General features: G+C 35.4%; 1 protein-coding gene across 3 annotated transcripts in view; it reads right to left on the bottom strand.

The window, feature by feature from the left end:
* The window catches only part of CEP57 (centrosomal protein 57), a 46826-nt gene that overhangs the window by 20531 nt on the left and 4893 nt on the right, over positions 1-21402 (bottom strand). For all 3 annotated transcript variants that reach the window (XM_072795129.1, XM_072795128.1, XM_072795127.1), the window contains exons 2-6: positions 13353-13509; positions 3949-4128; positions 3442-3563; positions 1880-1996; positions 1191-1268 (exon numbers count right to left, since the gene is read on the bottom strand). In XM_072795129.1, coding sequence (XP_072651230.1) covers positions 1191-1268; positions 1880-1996; positions 3442-3563; positions 3949-4128; positions 13353-13509 — 654 coding nt within the window. The remainder of the gene's footprint in view (positions 1-1190; positions 1269-1879; positions 1997-3441; positions 3564-3948; positions 4129-13352; positions 13510-21402) is intronic.

The raw sequence follows: 21402 nt of genomic DNA, 5'->3' as shown, positions 1-21402 counted from the left end.
AATGAACTTGCTTTATTTTTATTTCACATACAACAGAACTCACCACCACAATGTATATAAAGCACAATCCACGAGTTTGCATGTTACAACTGAGGAAATGGAGACACAGTAAAGAGGGCTACCCTAAAGTGGAATGGGCAGAGAAACCACGTAATTTCAAGATTTACTGGTGATCAAAAATAAAGCCACATGACTACATAACTCAGCACACTAAAAGCAAAACAAAACAAAACAAAACCCACAAACTGATCAGAAGGTAAATATTTGAGAAAGAAATACACTGGGTTTAATATAGAAAGAGAACAAGTTAAACCAATGAGTTGTGGAAGTGATAACAGGATGTTTATGGTCCTGCAAGCCTATGTACAAACTGAGCTCGGGGCACTGCTGGCATCTGGCTGCAGCCTGAACTGCACAGCCTCCGTTCCTAACTGGTTTAGAGTTAAGTCTTGCTTCTTGTGTTAACAGGGTAAAAAAAAGATACAAACAAATGTAAAACTTAAAGACTTTGGAAGTGGGAGGGCAATATATAAGAGGTATCTGAAGAAATAAGCTCTTAAGAGAGTCTTCAGTTACAAACAAGGTGCTTATCTGTACGACTTACTGGGAACAAAACTATTAGTGTATCTTTTAGAAACCCAGTTCTGGGTGGTATATATAAACGCCATGTTTCTGTGAATTCACACCGCCTCATCTATTCTGGCTGATAGCCAATAAATCAAAGACTAGGAGCAAACAGACCTCGCTCCCCTCATATGGTAGCTCTTGTGGGTTAGTATGGGTCACTAGCTACTGGGCCAGCCCATTACTTCAATTTCTGTCCTGGTGTTTTGAAGCCACCAAGGAAAAGGAAAATGTGTGAGAAAACTACACGATGGCTTTCAAACATTTCCAGTAGCAACTCCTGTGAGACATTTTACATGATTATTATCTTATGTATACTATCTTTTATGTTTTTAATTGATTTTTTTAAATGCTGATTGAAACCCCATAATTTGGACAACTCTAAAAAATTGCTCAACTTTTACTCTCTCCCTTTAAAAATAAAGGTTTATAATTTTCCATATTCATCTATTTCTGACAATTTATATGTTGGACTTTTCCAAAATATAATCTAAGAAGCCCACAATCAATCTTTTGCTTATGAAGAATGAAATGTGAGGAGCCAACCTGCTGACACTGCAACTCACCTGGGCTGCCTTAACTTGCATACGTTTCCTTTCCTGTTGTTCTTCCCGGAGTTTTGCTTCCAACTCTTGCATTTTTTTCTAGTGATAAAAATATTAAAAGTGGTTAGTGAAAAGACTTTGTGTCATCATGTAAAATTGTAATACAGAAACACAGTAATGTGCTATACAATTTTAGCATGGTAAACATATGCCTGTTCACTCTAGTAATGACACTGTGCTGGCCAGTAACCATGACACTCTCCTTTGTGATTCATTATCAGTCATCTGTGAATCAGCTGAACAGAATTATGGGTAAAATCTATGGCCAAAGAACACAGTTCTATATGAAGCCATATAGGCTACATGGAAGCTAAATTTGGAACTTAATCTCAGCGGTATTAAATACTTCCCAAGTATTTAAAACTATGAAATGAAATGAAAACTAAAAAGAACAATTTAAGCCAAGTAATACAAGCCTTAAAGATGCTCAATACCATTTAAGCCTCCAACATTTTCAAAAAAGAACTACTTCCTTATGTACATCAAGATTATAAAATGTGAACACTCCCTCCAAATTTACATTTTTTCTTTAAAAAATACATTCCTTTGCTACAAGATCACTGTTCGTCGAATATACAGTATTATAAAGTGATCAATTTTATAAAAGAACCAGTATTATGCACTGATGAGTAAAAGACACATTTACTGACTTCTGCCAGGGCCTGCATTGTGGTAAGTTTGTTATACTCCTGTTCAAGAAGATCCAGCTTTTCCAGCTGGCTCTGCACATGTGTTTGATCATGTTGTCGTTCTCTTTCAAGGGAAACCTAGGGAACAGTATTAAACATAGCATGATAATGTGACAAAACAAAAAACAACTGACACTGGGCATATGCTATATACTATATTTGGCCTTTCATAGAACCACTTAGGTACTATAGAGAAATTCTAGGATAACAATATTAAGATGATACCACAGGGAGAAACAAAAAAATACAAGTGGAATCCTGTTCTTACCATATATTTTATAACATTTGGTTGCATATACTGAGGCTTCCATTACACTCTGGGATAGCAGGGGTTTATTAGATATATATGGACTATTATTTTCAATGAGTCTGGTCCTCTTACACAGTTAATATCTAAATTAAGGCAATATTCATGGGTTTTGTATCTATCATTTATACTCCCTCTGAATTCTATGCAAAAAACCTATAATTTTTTTTTTGAAGTTTAATGTCAAGGCTTTGAAAACACTGCCACCTGACAGTCACAGGGTGAACCATTAAACTAGGCTAAATTGAGATCTATTGGTAAAAAGGCAAAACACCAAGTACCTGAATTTATAAACTAAATATATCTTCATCTACAAGATTATGGCAGTTATGTGTCATACTAACAGAAAATCTGAATAAGACAAAATATAGTAATTTTCCCAGGAATTTGTGTCAACTACGAAATCCCTCCAAACCACTTTAGTGGACAGTTACTGCCCTTAAAAATAAATCATTTTATTTCCAGTATTGGAACCATTCTTAAATACCAAATTTATACTAATGAAAGTTATTAATTCAAAGACATTATATATGCATAATAGATATATCAATCAAAACATTTATTTATTTTTTAAAAAGTATTTTATTTATTCATGAGAGACAGAGAGAGACAGAGACAGAGACACAGGTAGAGGGAGAAGCAGGCTCCATGCAGGGATCCCGATGCGGAACTCGATCCCAGATTCTCCAGGATCATGCCCTGGACTGAAGGCGGTGCTAAACCGCTGAGCCACTGGGGCTGCCTTAATCAAAACATTTTAATCTTCTCTTACAGATGCTTTCTAACCTAAGAACTGGAATATCCCAATGAAAAGAATTACTGTATTACTGTATATAGTGTTTTACCATTTCCAATCATGTGGCAGATTGAACTATCCTCTTCCCCTCCTTATAAATGATTCCAAGTAATTTCCATCTTGGGCTGTTAAATTGTTCAAAAGCCAGAAGCTATAAAAGCTGTATAGAGAAGATATGGCAGGGAGTATGAGGGTCATCCAAAAAGGAAACCTCTTTATAGCTATGCTAAAAAACAAATTACATTTTTCCTCAAAAGCTTACAGTAGTTGTTTCTCAAGATGAATCACTATTAGTGATTAGGATAAAAGGGAAAATGATTATTATAATAGAACCATTAGTCTTCACTGAGAAAAAAGATCTTTAGATCAGTCTAATTTTCATAACTAACTGTTCTTGAAAACGAATCTGTGGCACCATACCTGTTTTTCTAACACAGACGTTCTTTCCATTTCTGCGTGCTTTATCATATTGCGCATGTATTCCAACTGTTTTTCTAAAAGATTACATTTATTTTCTGCAGCTAACAACTGAGATGTCAGTTCTAAAGAGAATATGTAAGAAAAGCAGAAATTAGCTCACGCACAGAACAGCTGTAACAAGCTATTTAATGGGAATTAACTCTACTGTAAATACAACACTTTCCAGTAGCTCTAGAAGCCTATTCAGATGACCTAAGTCATTTTCTCTCTAGATGCTAGTCCAATCTGTCTTGAATTTAGTCAGTAAATATAATACAGGACCATCAGCACTTGTTCTTCAAAACGCACTTGAGTATAAAACCCAATTCCAGAGTGCCCAAAGGCACTGACTACTAGAAAACACTAATGTCAAATTGCTTTTAGAATAATCGTACAATACTTATTTTGTGTATTTCATTTTGTATTTTGTGTATTTGTAGGTTTCACCTCCTTCATAATTAAACGAACCTTGATTGTGCTTTGACTCCTCATTCTTTGAATTCTCTCTTTCTTGTATCTGTTCATCCAATACTTTCTTATATTCAATTGTTTCTCTAGACAAGGTTTTCACACTTTCTTCTGCCTGAATCCTTTCAAGTTCTAAGCGTCGAATCTTATCTTGAAGATTCTTCAGAGCAGAAAATATGGCTGCCAAATCCAAACATGAATAATGTAATTACATAACTACTACTCACCAAACATGAATAATGTAACTACATGGAGAAAGTTCAATTAAAAAAAAAAACTCATCTAAATAAAAAATAAAATATGGGTGGGCTCAGGGGAGAATCATTCTTTGGGAAAAATGAAATGTTAATTACTGCCATATAATTGTTTTAAAAAAAATCGATTTAGAGACATCTTCTGAGTCTCTGATACACTCTAGGTACTTAAAAAAAACAAATTATAATGGTAAAACATTTTAAAGATTTCATAAAATGGTAAAAATATTTAACTAATCATACAAAATTCATAATTGTCCAAAAGTACATCAACCATCAATCTCTTGTTTCAATAATAAGATCGCATGCAGAATCCAATTGTAGAGTTAAAGATAAGCACAAAAAAGGACTATTTTTTATAATCTCAATTTTTCATTATATAGGAAAAAAATTTTTTTAAAGATTTATTTTTTTGACAGAGAGAACTTGTAGTGGGGAGAGGCAGAGAGAGAGAGAGAGAGAGAGTAAACTCTCTGATGAGCAGGAAGCTGGACTGGGGCTTCATTCCAGGACTGGGACCCTGAACTGAGCCAAAGACATGCTTAACCAACTGGGTCACCCGGGCATCCTTATATAGGAAAAATTCTAATCATTCTTTAAATTGCCCTCCCCTCCCACAAAGTTTCTAATTATAAAAGTAATACACAGTCACAACAAAAAGAACTTATACTTCTACTACCAAGAGATAATGACTATCATTTTTGGTTATTCTTTTAATCAATCTTTTTTGATATGCATAAAATAAATTGAGATCAAAATTTATCTAAGTTTTCTTTTTTACTTTAGCCCTATGAAACTGTGAGTACTCCCTGATACAATCAGATAATCTTAGATTGTCTGCTCATAACCAATAATTAAAAATTAAATAACTGGGATCCCTGGGTGGCGCAGCGGTTTGGCGCCTGCCTTTGGCCCAGGGCGCGATCCTGGAGACCCGGGATCGAATCCCACATCGGGCTCCCTGCATGGAGCCCGCTTCTCCCTCTGCCTATGTCTCTGCCTCTCTCTCTCTCTCTCTCTGTGACTATCATGAATAAATAAATAAAATCTTTAAAAAAATAAATAAATAAATAAATAAATAAATAAATAAAAATTAAATAATTAAGTTGCTGGGTCCAAAAATATCCATATTTGAAAGGCTCCTGAAACAAAGTACCTTCATAAAGGGTTGTATCAATTTATACTTTCACAAGATGTATTTTTGGCAATATATAATCACTATTAATTACAGCATTTCTGTTATTTTGATTAAGAAACAAAAGCTACTTCTGGTTATTTCATTTTGCATTTCTATGAAAAAGTTTATGTATGTAATACATGTATAAGTATATGCCAATTTTCTTTTGAATTCCTTAAAAGACTCCCCCATCACTTCATTATTTGGTCTTTAATTCTAAGTTTAGATGTTGCAAGTTTTGGTATAAGATATTCTGATTTTTTTCATATCGTTGTAACAATCTTTCAAATCAAGTTCTTTATACAGGTAGAATGTTCTTCTGTAACTTTAAGATATATAAACTTTACATTTTCTTTTATTATACTTGAAGTTTCATAGATTTTTACATTTAATCAAATGAAACAAAAGATACTTTTGTATTGAAGGAAGAACTTCAAATGGCAACTGTATCATATACCAAATTTGCACAGGTATAATTATTACTTACACAACACATAACTAGTACATAGTTTCTTTTTCTTTCTTCCTTTCCTTTTCCTTCCTTCCTTCCTTTTCTTTCTCTTCTTTCTTTTTTCCTTCCTTTCTTATTTATTTATTTATTCATGAGAGACAGAGAGAGGGGCAGAAACGTAGGCAGAGGGAGAAGCAGGCTCTATGCAGGCAGCCCAAAGTGGGACTCGATCCCAGGGCTCCAGGATCATACCTTGAGCTGAAGGCAGATGCTTAACCGCTGAGCCACCCAGGTGTCCCAGCTACTGCATAGTTTCAAACACACATACCCGAAACCGGTTTCAGGACTTTTATTCTGATTTCATTATTATTATTCCAGTGTTGTTTAACTATTAAAACCTTATAAACATCAATACTGCCAGTCTCCTACATTATATAAATCTTTAAAACATTCCAAATTTCTTTTATTAAAGATTTTATTTAACCATACAACTGCCATCTTTTAAAAATCGAGGCTTCTTACTCAAAGCAAAGCACACTTTTCCATTTATTAATCTAATTCATTCATTCACATTTCATTCATTCATTCTTGTGCCTAGAATGTTAGAGGCCCCAGTCAGGAGACTGATACATTTTATAATATAGTTGGCTTATTCTTTCTATTATGCAAGGAGACTAGTGTAATTAGAAAAAGCACAAGACATGAAACACATACAACGTAGAAACCTGAAAAATCAACTGAAAAGACTATGAGAAGAAGAATAAAGTCCAGATTTAAGATTAGTATTTAAAGGAACAATTCTCTGTAAAACCTGGAATAATTAGATAACAAATGTAATAAGAAAAGAGAAAATAAGTGCCTTTTAATATCAATTCAGGTTTTTTTGTTTTTGTTTCTAAAAATTTATTCATTCCAGAGGGAGAGACAGAATGCAGTGGGGAGGAGCAGAGACAGAAGGAGAAAGAAACTCAAGCTGACTTCCACTCTGAGCACAAAGCCTGACAAGGGGCTTGATTGATCCTACCACCATGAGATCATGACCTGAGCCAAAACCAAGACTTGGACACCTAACCAGCTGTGCCACCCAGCCACTCCAACAATTTAGGTTTTTTCTAAACCTCTTCTGAACTACTAAAACTTTGTAATACTAAACATTTCTTGAATTCCTTCATTAGATTATATGTAATAGTGTATGATTTTGCTAGTCCTTTCATTTCTGCATTTACAGTTACTAGAACAATTGGCTAGAACACAACGTTTTTGTTCTGTATATCAGCAACAGTAATATCACAAGGATGTGCTGGGTTAACAAAAAGACCCAGTATGGGGTATATGCTTTCCTTCTCTACATTCTGGAATGGCTTATAGATCACCAAAATTATTTAAACATGTCTCAACAAACACACAAAAAATAGAAAGATATACCATGCTCATGGATTGAAAGAAATATTAAAATGTTAAAATTGCCAAAAGCAATCTACAGATTCAATATAATTTTCATCAAAATACCAACTAGTATTATTTCACAGAACCAGAACAAAAAATCCTGAAATTTATATGGCACCACAAAAGACCCTAAATAGCCAAAGCCATCTTGAGAAAGCTAAATAAAAGCTGGAGGTATCATAATCCCAGATTTCGAGATATACAACAGAGCTATAGTAATCAAAACAGTAACAGTACTGGCACAAAAATAAACACACAGATCCATGCAACAGGATGGAGAGCCCAGAAATAAACTTGTATGATCAATTAATCTGTGACAAAGGGGGAAAGAACATACACTGGGGAAAAGACAGACTCTTCAATAACTGGTATTAGGAAAACTGGACAGCTATATGCAAAAGAATGAAACTGGACCACTTTCTTATACCATACACAAAAATAAACTCAAAATGTAGACCTGAAACTATAAAACTTCTAAAAGAAAATATAAGCAATAATCTCTTAGACACTGACCTTAGCAATATTTTTATAGATCTATCTCCTTATATCAGGGAAACAAAAGCAAAAATAAACTATTGGGATATCAAACTAAAAAGCTTTTACACAGCAAAGGAAGCCATCAACAAAACAAAAAGGCAATCTACTGAACGGGAAAAGATACTTGCAAATCACGTATCTGATAAGGGGTTAATGTCTAAAATAGACAACTCCGAAAACTTAACACCAAAAACACCCCACAAATAATCTAATTAAAATGAGCAGAAGACCTGAATGATATTTTTCCAAAGATGACATACAGATGGCCAATAGACACATGAACAGTCAACATCACTGATGAGTAGTTCAACATCACCAATCATCAGGGAAATGCAAGTCAAAACCACTATGAGATATCACTTCACACTAGTCAAAACAGCTAGTATCAAAAAGACAAGAAATGACAAGCGTTGACAAGAATGTGAAAAGGGATCCCTCATGCACTGTTGACAAGAATATAAACTGGGGAAGCCACTGGGGAAACATTATGGAGGTTCCTCAAAAAAATAAAAATAGAAATACCATATGATCCAGTAATTCCACTGCTGAGTACCCAAAGAAAACACACTAAAATTTGAAAAGCTATGTATGCACTCCAATGTTTATTGAAGCATTATTTATAATAACCAAGATATGGAAGCAAATCTAAGCATCCATCCATAGATGAATAAAGAAGATATGGTACATATAACAGAGTATTACATCTTCCACACATATGTACGTAATAGAATATTACTCAGTCATAAAAAAGAATGAAATCTTGCCATACATAACAACATGGGTGTACTTAAAGGGTTTTATGCTAAATGAAATAAGCCAGAGAAAGACAAATACCGTATGATTTCACTTGTATGTGGAATGAAAACAAAAAAATCCCCTAACAAACAAAACAGAAACAGATTCATAAATACAGAGAACTGGTGGTTGCCAGAAAGGAGGATAGTGGGTGAGGGGCAAAATAGGTGAAGGGGATTAAGAGGTACAAACTCTAGTTATCCTAAGTCACAGCAATGAAAAGTACAGCAAAGGCATCATAGCCAATACTGCAATAATGTATGGTAAGTACAGTAAACTATACTTATTGTGATGAGAAGAGTATAATATATAGAATTGTCAAATCACTATGTTGTACACTTGAAACGAATGTCAACACTGTATTGTCAATTATCCTTCAATTAAAAATAACTTCTTACAAAAAACTTTATACAGCAGGCCTGAACTTTAGCTACCCTCTGTAAACTAGGCTCTTGGAATGCTTCCCATGTTACTAATTATAAGGTTTTGTATGCCTATGGCACTAAATCCTGCTGCACAAGTCTCCCTTGATTGTGTAAACAATGTGGTTCATGGTGAGTATCAGGACTGATTGTGTAGGTGCAAAGTGTCTGTTGAGCAGCCACCCCAACAATTCAGGTTTTTTCTAAACATCTTCTGAACTACTAAAACTCTGTAATACTAAACATTTCTTGAATTCCTTCATTAGATAAATAAAAGCAATAGTGTCTGAGCCTTAAGTGGGCTTTCCTGGGCAGAAGTACCACACATATCATGCAATTTATTGCTGGAGAAGTGGTGTTTTTCTGCGTGACCTCCAAGCAGGAAAAATTTGAAAGCCTGCATCTTGGTTTCTCTTGTTTCTACTGTAATAAGCCACAACCATAATTACAGTCACTTCTGAAACTTGTGAGTCCTCTGAGTTAATCTCCCACCCTACAGGTGGTCTTGAGGTCCTAGAATATGAAAATATCAATGATGCTTTCAGATTCCATGATGCAACTCAATTTTAAGAAACTACCATTTGCAAAGTTTTGGTGTAATATCAAATAAAAATATCCACAAATTGTTGGAAAGGCTATTAAAGTATTAGTTCTTTTCCACCTACATACCTGTGTAAGGCCAGACTTTTTTCACATACTTCAATCCAAACAACTTATTAACACAAACGGAATGCAAAAATAGATGAGAATCAAATGGTCTTCTCTTAAGCCAGAAATAAGAGATTTAAAAAGTATAAAACAAAACACTGTCACTCTTTAGTAGTCTATTTTCTAAATTTGGAAAATAGTTATTCTTCATTAACATATTTATGTAAACAAGTAATGGGTTAATTAGGGTTTTCTGGATTAAAAAACTGGATAACCAGTGTTTTAAAAGAATGGATGGGCAGGAAATTGTTATCAATACCTGATACAACAGTTACAACTTGACTTCTGTCACTGGTCAATAATGCTGAGCTTTTTGCAACATGTGGGACACAAATTTGTAATAGGTCAAGATGTTTACTCTCTCAGCAATTAGAGGGGGACATGAGTGGCTGGGCACAGGGAAAGATCCCAAACTAGTTACCATCAGCCCCATAGTTTATCTCCATGTGCTGGACATGTGTTACCATTTTATTTTTCACATACATGGACTAGGAGAAGTGAAAGGGGAAAGCACTGGGCTAGCAGAATTGCCTCATCGTTATCTTGCTTCAAAGGTTCAAGCCATTTTCAAGCCATTCTGTACACTGCTCTCATTTGAAATGTATTAAACAATATGAACAATGGGTTAAACTTTTTTGGATTGACATTAATTACCATTTTTTAAAAGGGCTCCAAGGGGGAAGGAAAAGAAGAGGTCCCAAGGAAAACAGATTTTTTTGAAGGCAGTAATAACTTCCAATTTCTTGCTCATCTCTTTTCTAAAACTCAAATGAATATGAAAATGAGAATTACAAGAAATATAGTTTAATTATCTTTTTCCACAGCACTAATTCAAATTATATTTTCAAAGTGATTATCAGATAGAAAAGTGAAATGGTAATTTAGCAAATGAAAATATATTAAACTAGAACGATAGAATAAGTCTCTTTTCCCGTACGGTATTAGTGCAAAAAAAGCAATCATTACATATAAAGAAGAAAAGTTTATCATACAGAGTATCTACTCAAAGTAAGACTTCACTCATTCAAACAGAAGTCTGTTTTTTTTTTTTTTTTTTTTTTTTTTTTTACAAATATCTATATTCAATACTCAACTTATTAACTAGAAACTTGGTCTTGGAGAATATGTATCTGAAAGATGGTGATGATAAAGAAAATGCTAACTTAAAGGCATTTTCTTATTCATTAAAATGAATGATAAAATCCTACTCATCTGAACACAGCACCTAAAGACTTCGGCAATTTATAAAAATTAAAGTTGTATAACTGCAAATATATGGTAAAAAATCAAAAAATAAATAACTGAAGCACACACAGGGGATAAAAATCAATTAAAACTTAGTAAAAATTTGTTTAAAAAATAAGCACACACACAAAAAATAAGTCATGCAACATAGTTCTAGCAGGAATTTAAGGCCTAGAATTAGGTATCAATCCTTCCACTATAATATTATATCTAGTTCTGGGATCCCTGGGTGGCGCAGCGGTTTGGCGCCTGCCTTTGGCCCAGGGCGCAATCCTGGAGACCTAGGATCGAGTCCCGCATCGGGCTCCCGGTGCATGGAGCCTGCTTCTCCCTCTGCCTGTGTCTCTGCCTCTCTCTCTCTCTGTGTGACTATCATAAATTAAAAAAAAAAAAAAAATTATATCTATTTCTGATCTTTACCTCTATCTAAAGAAACTTTAAAAAAAAGTTCAAAGAAAAGCAATTACTAAAGAATGAAAGAATAAGAAAAGTCAAATGGAGATTTATTCATAGAGCAAAATCAGCAAATTAACGTTTAGCCCAGTATGTCAGCAATAATGAGAAATTCTGCGTGCGTGTCAATAACGGTTTAAAGAACATGAGAGAAAAGAGGGAAAAAAGATGAAGAGAAAAATAAACAAGAGAAAAAATAATGTGTAAACAGTAAATTGGCATCTTTTATCCCTTTAGAGCATGGTGCTGTGAACTGTTTAAGCAATGCCTCAGGATATTATGATCCATTACACTTTTATAATATTTTTTGTATCAATCCAGTAATATCTACTTTCAGTATGGGATGGACAGATGAGGAAACCACTACCTGCTTGCCCCTGACATAAAAAAGTGAAGGCTATGGGGTATGAATAAAGGACAGAGTTAAGAAGAGACATCTGAGGAGAGCAGGAAGAGATATGTGTTGGGGAAGCTGGTAGAGAAGAAGACTTCTCAAAATAAATAATTTATAATGTGGACTTCAAAGAGTACAATTCTACAATAGAAAGATTTTGCTTAGAGGGCAAAGCATGAGAAAGACTTTAGGCCTGACATGGCTGACATGGCAGCCAGAATGGACACCCAAATACATGTAAGTTCTAATCGTTCAAACTCTGAATACCTGCTATATGTGGTGAAAAGGACTCTGAGAAAGGACCCTAAGCAGAAAGCTATGAAGCATGAGAGACACCTGATCCGCCATTCCTGAAGGGGGCCATAAAGAAAGCACAGGAATGAACACAGACAGCTCCTAGGAGGAAAGTGCCCTTGACTAGAAATTAGCAAGACAATGGAACCTCAGCTCTGTAACCACAAGTAACTAAATGTGGCCAAACATCTAATCTGAATGAACCAAGAAGGGGAAGATTCTTCCCTAGACTCTTCTAGTAAGGAACACAGTCAACACCTTGGTTTCTGCCTAACAGGACCCTAAACAGAAGCCCCTGCTAAGCCCATCAAGATTTCTAACCTACAGAAACTGTGATAACATGCTTGTGGCTAAAGTTGCTGAACTGTGGTAATCTGTTAAGGCAGCAAGAAAGAAAGCTAATATAGATGGCAAGTTCCGGAAACAAATATATTTATATATTTCAAAGTAGCCAGAGCAGAGGATGTGTGGGTAAGGAAGAACCAGAAGAGAAGCTAAAATGAAATTAGAGTCCAGGTAATACAAAATCTAGGACTTTGTTATGTAACCCATGGAGAAGTGCTAACATTTGTTTCAAGCAGGAGAGATGATGGCAGGAAAATTGTTTAAATGAGGATGGAAGGGAGACCGCAGGCTAAGCAATTATTTAGGAGTATCACAATCACCTTTGCAATAATTGAGAGTCTGAGCCAAAGCAATGAGAATGAAGAGACAGAACCAGTAAGTCTTTGGGATATTTCAGAGTAAAAAATTTTGGTTTTTAGTTTCTGGCTGATACTGTAGATGACAGAGCAGTCCTAGATTTCTCAAAGTATTTAGCGTTGGTGATTTGGTGAATGATACTATTTACCAATCAACGAATAAAAGAAAGGCACTGTATTTTGAGGAGGTTAACCTCCTCAAAAAAAAAAAAAAAAAAAAAAAAAGTAGGAAGGAGAAATAGACACTCCTCCCTCCTCCCCCAACACTTTTTTTGAGAGAGAGAGAGAGAGAAAGAAATAGAGAATATGTGTGAGCAGGGGGTGGGGTGGGGTGGGGGAGCGAGACAGGGAGCGAGACAGGGAGAATCACAAGCCTGAGATCATGACCTGAGCCGAAATCAAGAGTTGGAAGCTTAGCCGACTGAGCCACCCAGCTGCCACTCCTCTAATTTTAAAATATACAGAAGACACAAGAGTTTTAAAGCAGTAGGCAAACAAAAAATATCGATTTTGTTAGGCTCTATTACCTCTGCTGTTACTTTCCGGATAGGCAAATGTAGGCTTATTCGGGGAGCGCCGTAGATCACTATTAAGGAAAGGCTTATCAGGTGGATATACTACATATGGAGATGAGGAATGGCGAACGACACTTCCGTTAGACCTTGAGGGTTCGACTAAGATGTTCTGAAAAATAAAAATATAGAAATTACCTTTCAAAATTTTAAACTGCAAATAAGATGTAAATACACACACAGACATTTGTTCCTGAGAATTATACTGCTCATGTTCCACTGATAGAAACAACAGAAAAAAAAGAGCCCACTGGCCATACACAACAGAATTCAATCATTACTTTAAAATAAAAAAAAGTGTTTCTCATGTGTCTAAAGACAGTTATATGCAGACACTGTAAAAAAGGAAATAACGTTCAAACGACTTCAAGTGTTTCTCATGTGTCTAAAGACAGTTATATGCAGACACTGTAAAAAAGGAAATAACGTTCACACGACTTCAATAGAAATGCTGCACAGAAATACTTAAATGATACTCATAATAAATTTTTCTTAAAAATATGTACTGAAAAAATACATTCAGAAAAATAAATATTGCCGTTTTACAGTATCTGAAGCTGCTACAAAATGAGTGAACTAATCTCTCTCCAATCAAGGAAATAATTCCTGAATATTTATCAAATATCCAAGACTGGGGTATACAGGAAAGAAAGGCATAGTTCTTGCTTCAAAAGATTTATACTTAGGAAGAAGAGGTAGGAGGGGTGCAATTAGAAAACATTAAAGCTTATCAAATACCCAAATATACAATTTTATTTGCACACAAACACCACTGTGTTATGAACGAGATTCTGTTCAACTAGAAATGATGTTCCACTTGATTTGGTTGGACGGGATGATAACTGTGGCATTTTGTTAGTTGTAGATGACTTCTTATTGGAAGAAAGACCTAGAGTGGGGAGTAATGGAGAAAATGAAAGCTAAGGTGGAAGATACAACTGCTGGCTGATCAAAATTCTCAGACATTTATTTTTCTTACTCAAATAACCACAACAAAATAAGTTCTTGACTCTTACCTTTGGAGAACTACACTATACAGCACCAGAATAACCTGTGTCCAGAAAAGTACAGAGGAACAAAGAGTATTTACAATAATGGTAAACAACCTCCTGGAATAAACAGAAACAATCAAGATAACCACACTGTACCTAAATCTTATTAAAAATCAAAGATGATTTCCATGTAAAACCATGCAATTTTGCAATTGATTTAAGAAAGCAAATACCAAACACACACTATGGCTATGAAACTAGAGGGTAAAGAGCTTGGAAAAGATAGGGTAAGTCTCAAAGCAGTCCTCAAGTTAAGGGATGTTAAGACAACAGTGAACAGTGTGTCTACATGCAACAGCACTAAGAGGACTAAGAGTTAGCAGTTCTCAAAATTTCTGGCAAGCTGACATCAGGTTTTAGAGGTGGCTAGAAACCAGGGTGTTTTCAAGTCTTAAATTATATTATACTGCAAAAGCTCTTACAAAGCACCATGAATCACTTAGCTTAATTCCAAAATGATTATTCACAGAGAACCTTAAATTCTAGTAGGTTGTGTGAAGACTGATCATTTAACAACTATCATTTAAAGTAACTGGTTAGGAAGTATTCCTTTTGATACATATATATGAACACAAAACACCTGCAGATTTACTTCAGATATAAATAAACCACTTCCATTAAATTCACTGCCTGCTAGCTCTTACGAAAGTTTTTCAAAATTAGTCCTGGGCGGCCCGGGTGGCTCAGCAGTTTGGCGCCGCCTTCGGCCCAGGGTGTTATCCTGGGAACCGGGGTCGAGTTCCACGTCGGGCTCCTGGCATGGAGCCTGCTTCTCCCTCTGCCGGTGTCTCTGCCCCTCTCTCTCTCATGAATAAATAAAATCTTTTAAAAAAAAATTGTCCTTTTTGAAACTTTTCTCCAAAAAGACTTTTGAAAGGCTAACAGGTACTTGAAAAGATGCTCAACATCCGTTAGTCATTAGGGAGATGCAAATTAAAACCACAATGAGGTCAATCTCTCATCTGTTGAGACTATACATCATCAAAAAGACAGGAGTTTACAAAAGCTGGCATGGATGCAGAGAAAAGGGAACCCTTGTGCCCTGTTTGTGGGATTGTAAAATTGGTATAGCCACTGTGGAAAACAGTACGGAGGCTCCTCAAAAAATTAAAAATAGGACTATGATATAATCCAGCAATTCTACTTTTGGGTATATATCCAAAAGAAATGAAAAGACTAAAGAGATATCTGCACCTCCATGCTCGTATCATAGCAGCAATACTTACAAGAGTCAAGACATGGAAGCAATGTCCACTGATGGATGAATGAAGAAGTTGTGGCGTATACAGTAGAGTATTATTCAGCCATAACCAAGAAAACCCTACCATTTGCAAAAGCATGGCTGGACCATGAAGGCATGCTAAGTGAAGTCAGACAGAGAAAGACAAACTTTATGAACACACTTATCTATGGAGCCTAAAACAAAAAAACTCCAGGGAAAAAGAGATCGGACTTGTGGTTACCAGAGTTGAAAATGGGGCAAAAGGGGAACTGGAGGGAGATGGTCAAAAGGTATTAACTTCCATTGTAAGATAAATAAGTACTAAGAACGTCATGTACAACATGATGACTACAGCAAGCGCTGCTGTATGATATACAGGAGAGCTGAGAAGCAAGATACCCTAAAAGTTCTCATCACAAGAAAAAAAAAATTTCTTTGTATTCATATGAGAAGATGAATATTAGCTAAACCTACTGTGGTAATCAATGCACGACAGATGTAAATTAAACCATCATACTGTATGCCTTAAACTTGGACAGTGATGTATGTCAGTTATTCCTCAATAAAACTGGGGTGGGGGGAAGAGACGGTCTTTCAACAAAGTTTGTCACATATTCATCATCAAAGTATTGCTTAGGTTGGGTCAGCAGACAAATTACAAAAACTCTATGTAAAAATCCAAGTATGAGGAGATTATTTTTGAATAGCCATTCTAAATGTTTTCCATTTTCTAAGTCGTCCATTTCATTTTGAATACTTAGGTTTAAGCAATAAAAGTTACTTTTATCACAAATGTGGTGGGTCAGTGTCCTCATTTGCTATCAGCAGCTCAAAGCACAGAAAATACATAAATAAAAAGCAAAGGAAGATAAAATAAAGTGGCCTTGTAAAAATTATTTATTTTGAAATGAAATCAAGCCAAGAAACACAAAACTGGCAACTCTTAATTATTTATACACACACAAATGTACCTAATACAGATATTAAAGGATAAAATGTGGTATATACACACAATACTATTTAGCCTTAAAAAGGAGAGAAATCCCATTACATGCTACATAATGGATAAATCTTGAGGGCACTGTGATTCGTGAAATAAGCCAGTCAAAAAAAGACAAATACTTTATGATTCTTGTTACATAAGGTAGTCAAATTCATAGAAACAGAAAGTACAATGGTGGTTACCAGGGCAGGGGAGGTTGCAAAGCAGAGTTGTTCAATGGAGAGTTCCACGAGATGAAAAAGTCTGGAGATGTTTCACAACGGTATGATTATACCTAACATTACTGAACTGTACCCTTAAAAATGGTTAAGATGATAAAGGTAAACACGTAAGAATAATAATATAGCAAGAAATAAACAGTATGTGTTCTTAACAGCCAGGTCTTTCCAAGTGAGAAAAACAACTGGGGATAAGTTATAAACTTCAGGGATGAGAAAAGTAATATTTTTAACACTTAGAACCACAGAAACAATCTAGAGGGAGAATCTCCAGCAGACTCAGCGCTGAGTGCACAGCCTGACATGGGGCTCCATCTCAACACCTGAGATGATGACCCGAGCTGAAATCAATAGTTGGGAGCTCAACTGATTGAACCAACCAAGGTGCCTCCTTACCACGATTTTATGGCCCCACATATCTAACCTCAGGCTGTGATTTCATTCCCTTTCCTCTTTCTCCATTCCATCGGCCCCCTCATTGTTTCCCAGTGATAATGACCAATATTTGGATTTTGAAAATGCACAGTACACTCCACTTTCTTTTGCTAGGTTGATGTGCCTAGAAAGCTAGCTCCCTTTTCTCATGCCACTCAGTCATCTGCTCAAGTCTTGGCAGCAAGGCTCTCCTTGACTAGTACCTAAAGTAGCATCTTTCTGTCGCCTTTATTCTTGTGTAAAAATGCTTATCCCTACTTGATATATTTAGTATCCCTATGGTCTGTGGAATTAAAAAAAAAAAAAAAAAAGGTAGTTCTTGGTCCTTGGTTTCTGACACAGAGATTCAAAAACCCTGGGAATTTCTTAAGTGATAGGCATCTTTGTTATGCTAATAATGGGACACCCCCACCCTCCTCATCTTCAGGATGAGAGCTGGTAGCCAGAAAAACCAACCAAGCGCTCAGTTAGAAATTTCAGTCCCACATCCTGACCTCAGGAGAAGGGAGGGGCTGGAGACTGAGTTCAATTACTAATGGCCAATGATTGAATAAATCATAAGTACATCATGAACCCTTCATAAAATCTCTTGAAAAATGAGGTTTCAAGAGCATCCTGAGTGCTTATGGAAGCTCCTTTACATTTTGCCCTAAATGTCCCTTCCATCTGGCTATTTCTGAATTGTATCCTTTATAAAAGAGCTGTAACTATAAGCATAGCTCACCTTCCTGAGTTTTGTGAGTTAATCCAGCAAATTAATAAAGGGTGAGGAGGAAGGGTCATGGGAACTCCTTAATTCGTAGTTGAGTGGGCAGAAGTACAAAAGCCTTCAGGAAAACCTGGGACTTGAAGTGGAGACTGAAGTAGGGGCAGTCACGTGGGACCTAGCCCCTTAGCTTGTGGGGCCTACACTATCTCCAGCTAGGTAGGGGCAGAACTGAATTGACTGTAGGACACCCAGCTTGCACAGGAGAACCTATGTTGGAGAAACATAGTCATTCCCCCTAAAGTCACAATAAAAACACTCGATGGGACGCCCGGGTGGCTCAGTTGGTTAAGATCTGCCTTCAGCTCAGGTCAGGATCCCAGGGCCCTGGGAGGGAGCCCCTCCCCTGGGCTCCTGTTCAGTGGAGTGTCTGTTTTTCCCTCTCCTGCCGGTCCTTCTGCTTGTGCTCCCTCTTTCTGTTAAATAAACAAAATCTTAAAAAAAAAAAACAAAAAACCTTGATAAAGATGTTTAATAAATCTGTTGAATGAATTATGTAATTCCTCTGCAAAACAAGAAACCTGCACATTGTTTTAAAACTGAATTATCCCCAAAAAAAAAACTGAATTATCCCAAATTATCCTAAATTATAAAATAATTACAAACATTTATTTATAAAATATAAATTGCAAAATATAATTTCCTTTATAACAAACAACAAAAAAGAGCACAAATACCATAAAAAGACTGTGCAGAAAGGGTTAACATAGCAGACATGAGACTGCTATCCTTAGAAATGTCTGCCTACAAGGCTGGTTCTTGGCTAGTATCTAGGAACTTGAATTCTGGGAAGGTTCCAACTATTATCACCATGATGGTCAGCTGTTCTCAGGATCAGCCCCAGGCCCGGTGATTTGCTAGGACTGACAAGTCTCAGCATCTACTTATACTCATGGCTAAGAATTATTACAGCAAAAGATTACAAACCAAAATCAGTGAAAGGAAAAGACCCATGGTCGTGAAGTCTGTAAGATACTAGGCACAAGCTTTCAAAATTCCTCTCTGGGTGCTTACAGGATGTGCTTACCTCCTCCAGCAACCAATAGTGACAACTTTTATGTTTTCTACTAAGGAAGCTCCTTAGACTCCGTCAAGGTTTTTGTTGGGGGCTGGTTACATGCCTGCTCCCAGAAAGTAAGCAAGTGTTCAGCATAAAGCACACTGTACAGCTTAGGCAGTGAGGTACTCATCATTTAGGTTTAGGTTTTATATCAGAGTATGAAATTGTTCACCCATTAAATTCACAGTTGCCTACCAAGATCTAACTCTGCCAATAGGACTTTTCTAAAGATATCAGCCATCTGAGATGATAGAAAAGATCAATTAAGTGAATTCTTGCTTTCAGTGCTACATGCCCTTCAATCGTGGGTACCTGAGAACTACTGAAGAGCAAAGGATCTCTCAAGCAGGATGTTTAGGCTCCCCCCTTATACATGCAATATATATATATATATAAGCAAAATAAAAACAATCCATAAATCTCCAACTTGCATGGTACTTTACTATTTACATTTCCGTTATCTGAATTGATCTTCACAATTTACATATCCATTATCTGAGTTGATCTTCACAACAATCCTAACAGTTAAGAAAGTATCTCCACTTTAGAGTTCAGAAAAATATATTTGGGATTTTCAGAACACTGAAAATAGAATCTTTATATTTGTCAACACATTTTTTTTCCAAGCACAATCATATTCTCCCTTAGTTATTATAGAACCCTGTGAAGGAAGCATAGCAAATATTATTGTCCCCATTTTGTAGGTGAAAAAATCAGCTAAGAAACAAGCCATTTGCTTAAGGTCTCAAAACTACTAAGGAGCCTGAGACTAACTCCTACTAATCAGTATGCTTTCCAAGACCCCAAGCATTCAATAAATATTTTCCAACTATAAAATGATATGATTCTAAGAAAACTTTCAGGATTAAAGGCAAAATGTTTAACCTGACCACTTTCTTCTCTGGTAACTTTAATTCCTACTTGGGAACACTTATGATTCAAATATTTATTGACATCTCTGTGTATGGCAATGTATTAAGTAGGAAGGATGATTTTTAAAAAAGTGTATCATTTGCCTTCTTTACAAATGAAATTGCAACATGGCTGACAGAAATCAGGTACATAAAAACTTAAATACAATTTAGCAAACCATACTCAACTATATAAAAAGACAAAACAGTATGATCAAAATGAATTTATTCCAGGAATGTTTAAGACCGAGTGAACATTAGTACATTTATTTCACTTTAATGTGAAAATCCATGATTATCAACAAATAAAAGTAATCAATAAAATTCAATAATCAGTCATTATTAAAGAACTATTTTCTTGTAAGAAAATTTACAAAAAACCCTAACATATTTAATGGCACAAAATTTAAAACATTCCTTCTCAATTCAGGAACAAGGCAAAGATATCTGCAAGACATCTTCTGGACAATGTTGTGCTGCATTTTGTAGCCAGCATATTAAGGTAATAAAAGGAAGTAATAGATGTTAAGATTGAAAACAAAGTATCAAAATTTCACAGGTAATGATCATCTAAATAGAATCCCCAATTATTAGAATTAGAGCTTAGGACAAGTTGCTGAGGAAAATTACTATGAAAGAATGTATAATTCTGTGTAACACCTAGAAAACGTCATTTATGAAAGTACTTAAAAAATAAACTAAAAATAAATTTAATAAATGATTTACAGACCTGAAATTATAAAATTTTACTGAAAAATGCTAAAGTTAAAAAAAACTGGAGTAACAAGACATGTTCAGATAAAAGACTCATCTTAAAGGCACTGGTTATTCCCAAATTGAACTACAAATTCAATTCAGTTTTGAATGAAACTGCAATAGCAGATTTTATAATTTCTTCTGAAGAACAACAAAAGATCAAGAATAGCTCACATTTTTCTTAGAGGAACAAGGAAGACAAGCACTCTCTCAGAAATATAAAAATGAGAACCATTAAGATAATAACTATAAACACAGAGAGACACAAATACGACAATGGAACAAAGAGCCCAGTAAAACAAACATACGCATATAGAAATATACTGATAGCTATAGAGCAAACCATGGACACTGATAGCAAACCACTGGGGAAAGATAAATTTAAAAAGCAATGTTGGAGCAATTGTGTATTTAAGCAGAAAGACTAAACTGGATCCCTACACCTCACAGTACACAAATTAAGCATATTACTTAAAAAGCCCCAACTTTAAAATTTGTAGAAAAAAATACATAAAAATGTCATTAATTGTCCTGGCTACAATAATTTTTCTTTTTTTAAAAGATTTTATTTTTTTTATTCAC

Source organism: Canis lupus, chromosome 23, assembly GCF_048164855.1.
Source record: "Canis lupus baileyi chromosome 23, mCanLup2.hap1, whole genome shotgun sequence".
Classification (NCBI taxonomy): Eukaryota; Metazoa; Chordata; class Mammalia; order Carnivora; family Canidae; genus Canis; species Canis lupus.
This window is presented reverse-complemented; position numbering and strand designations above follow the sequence as displayed.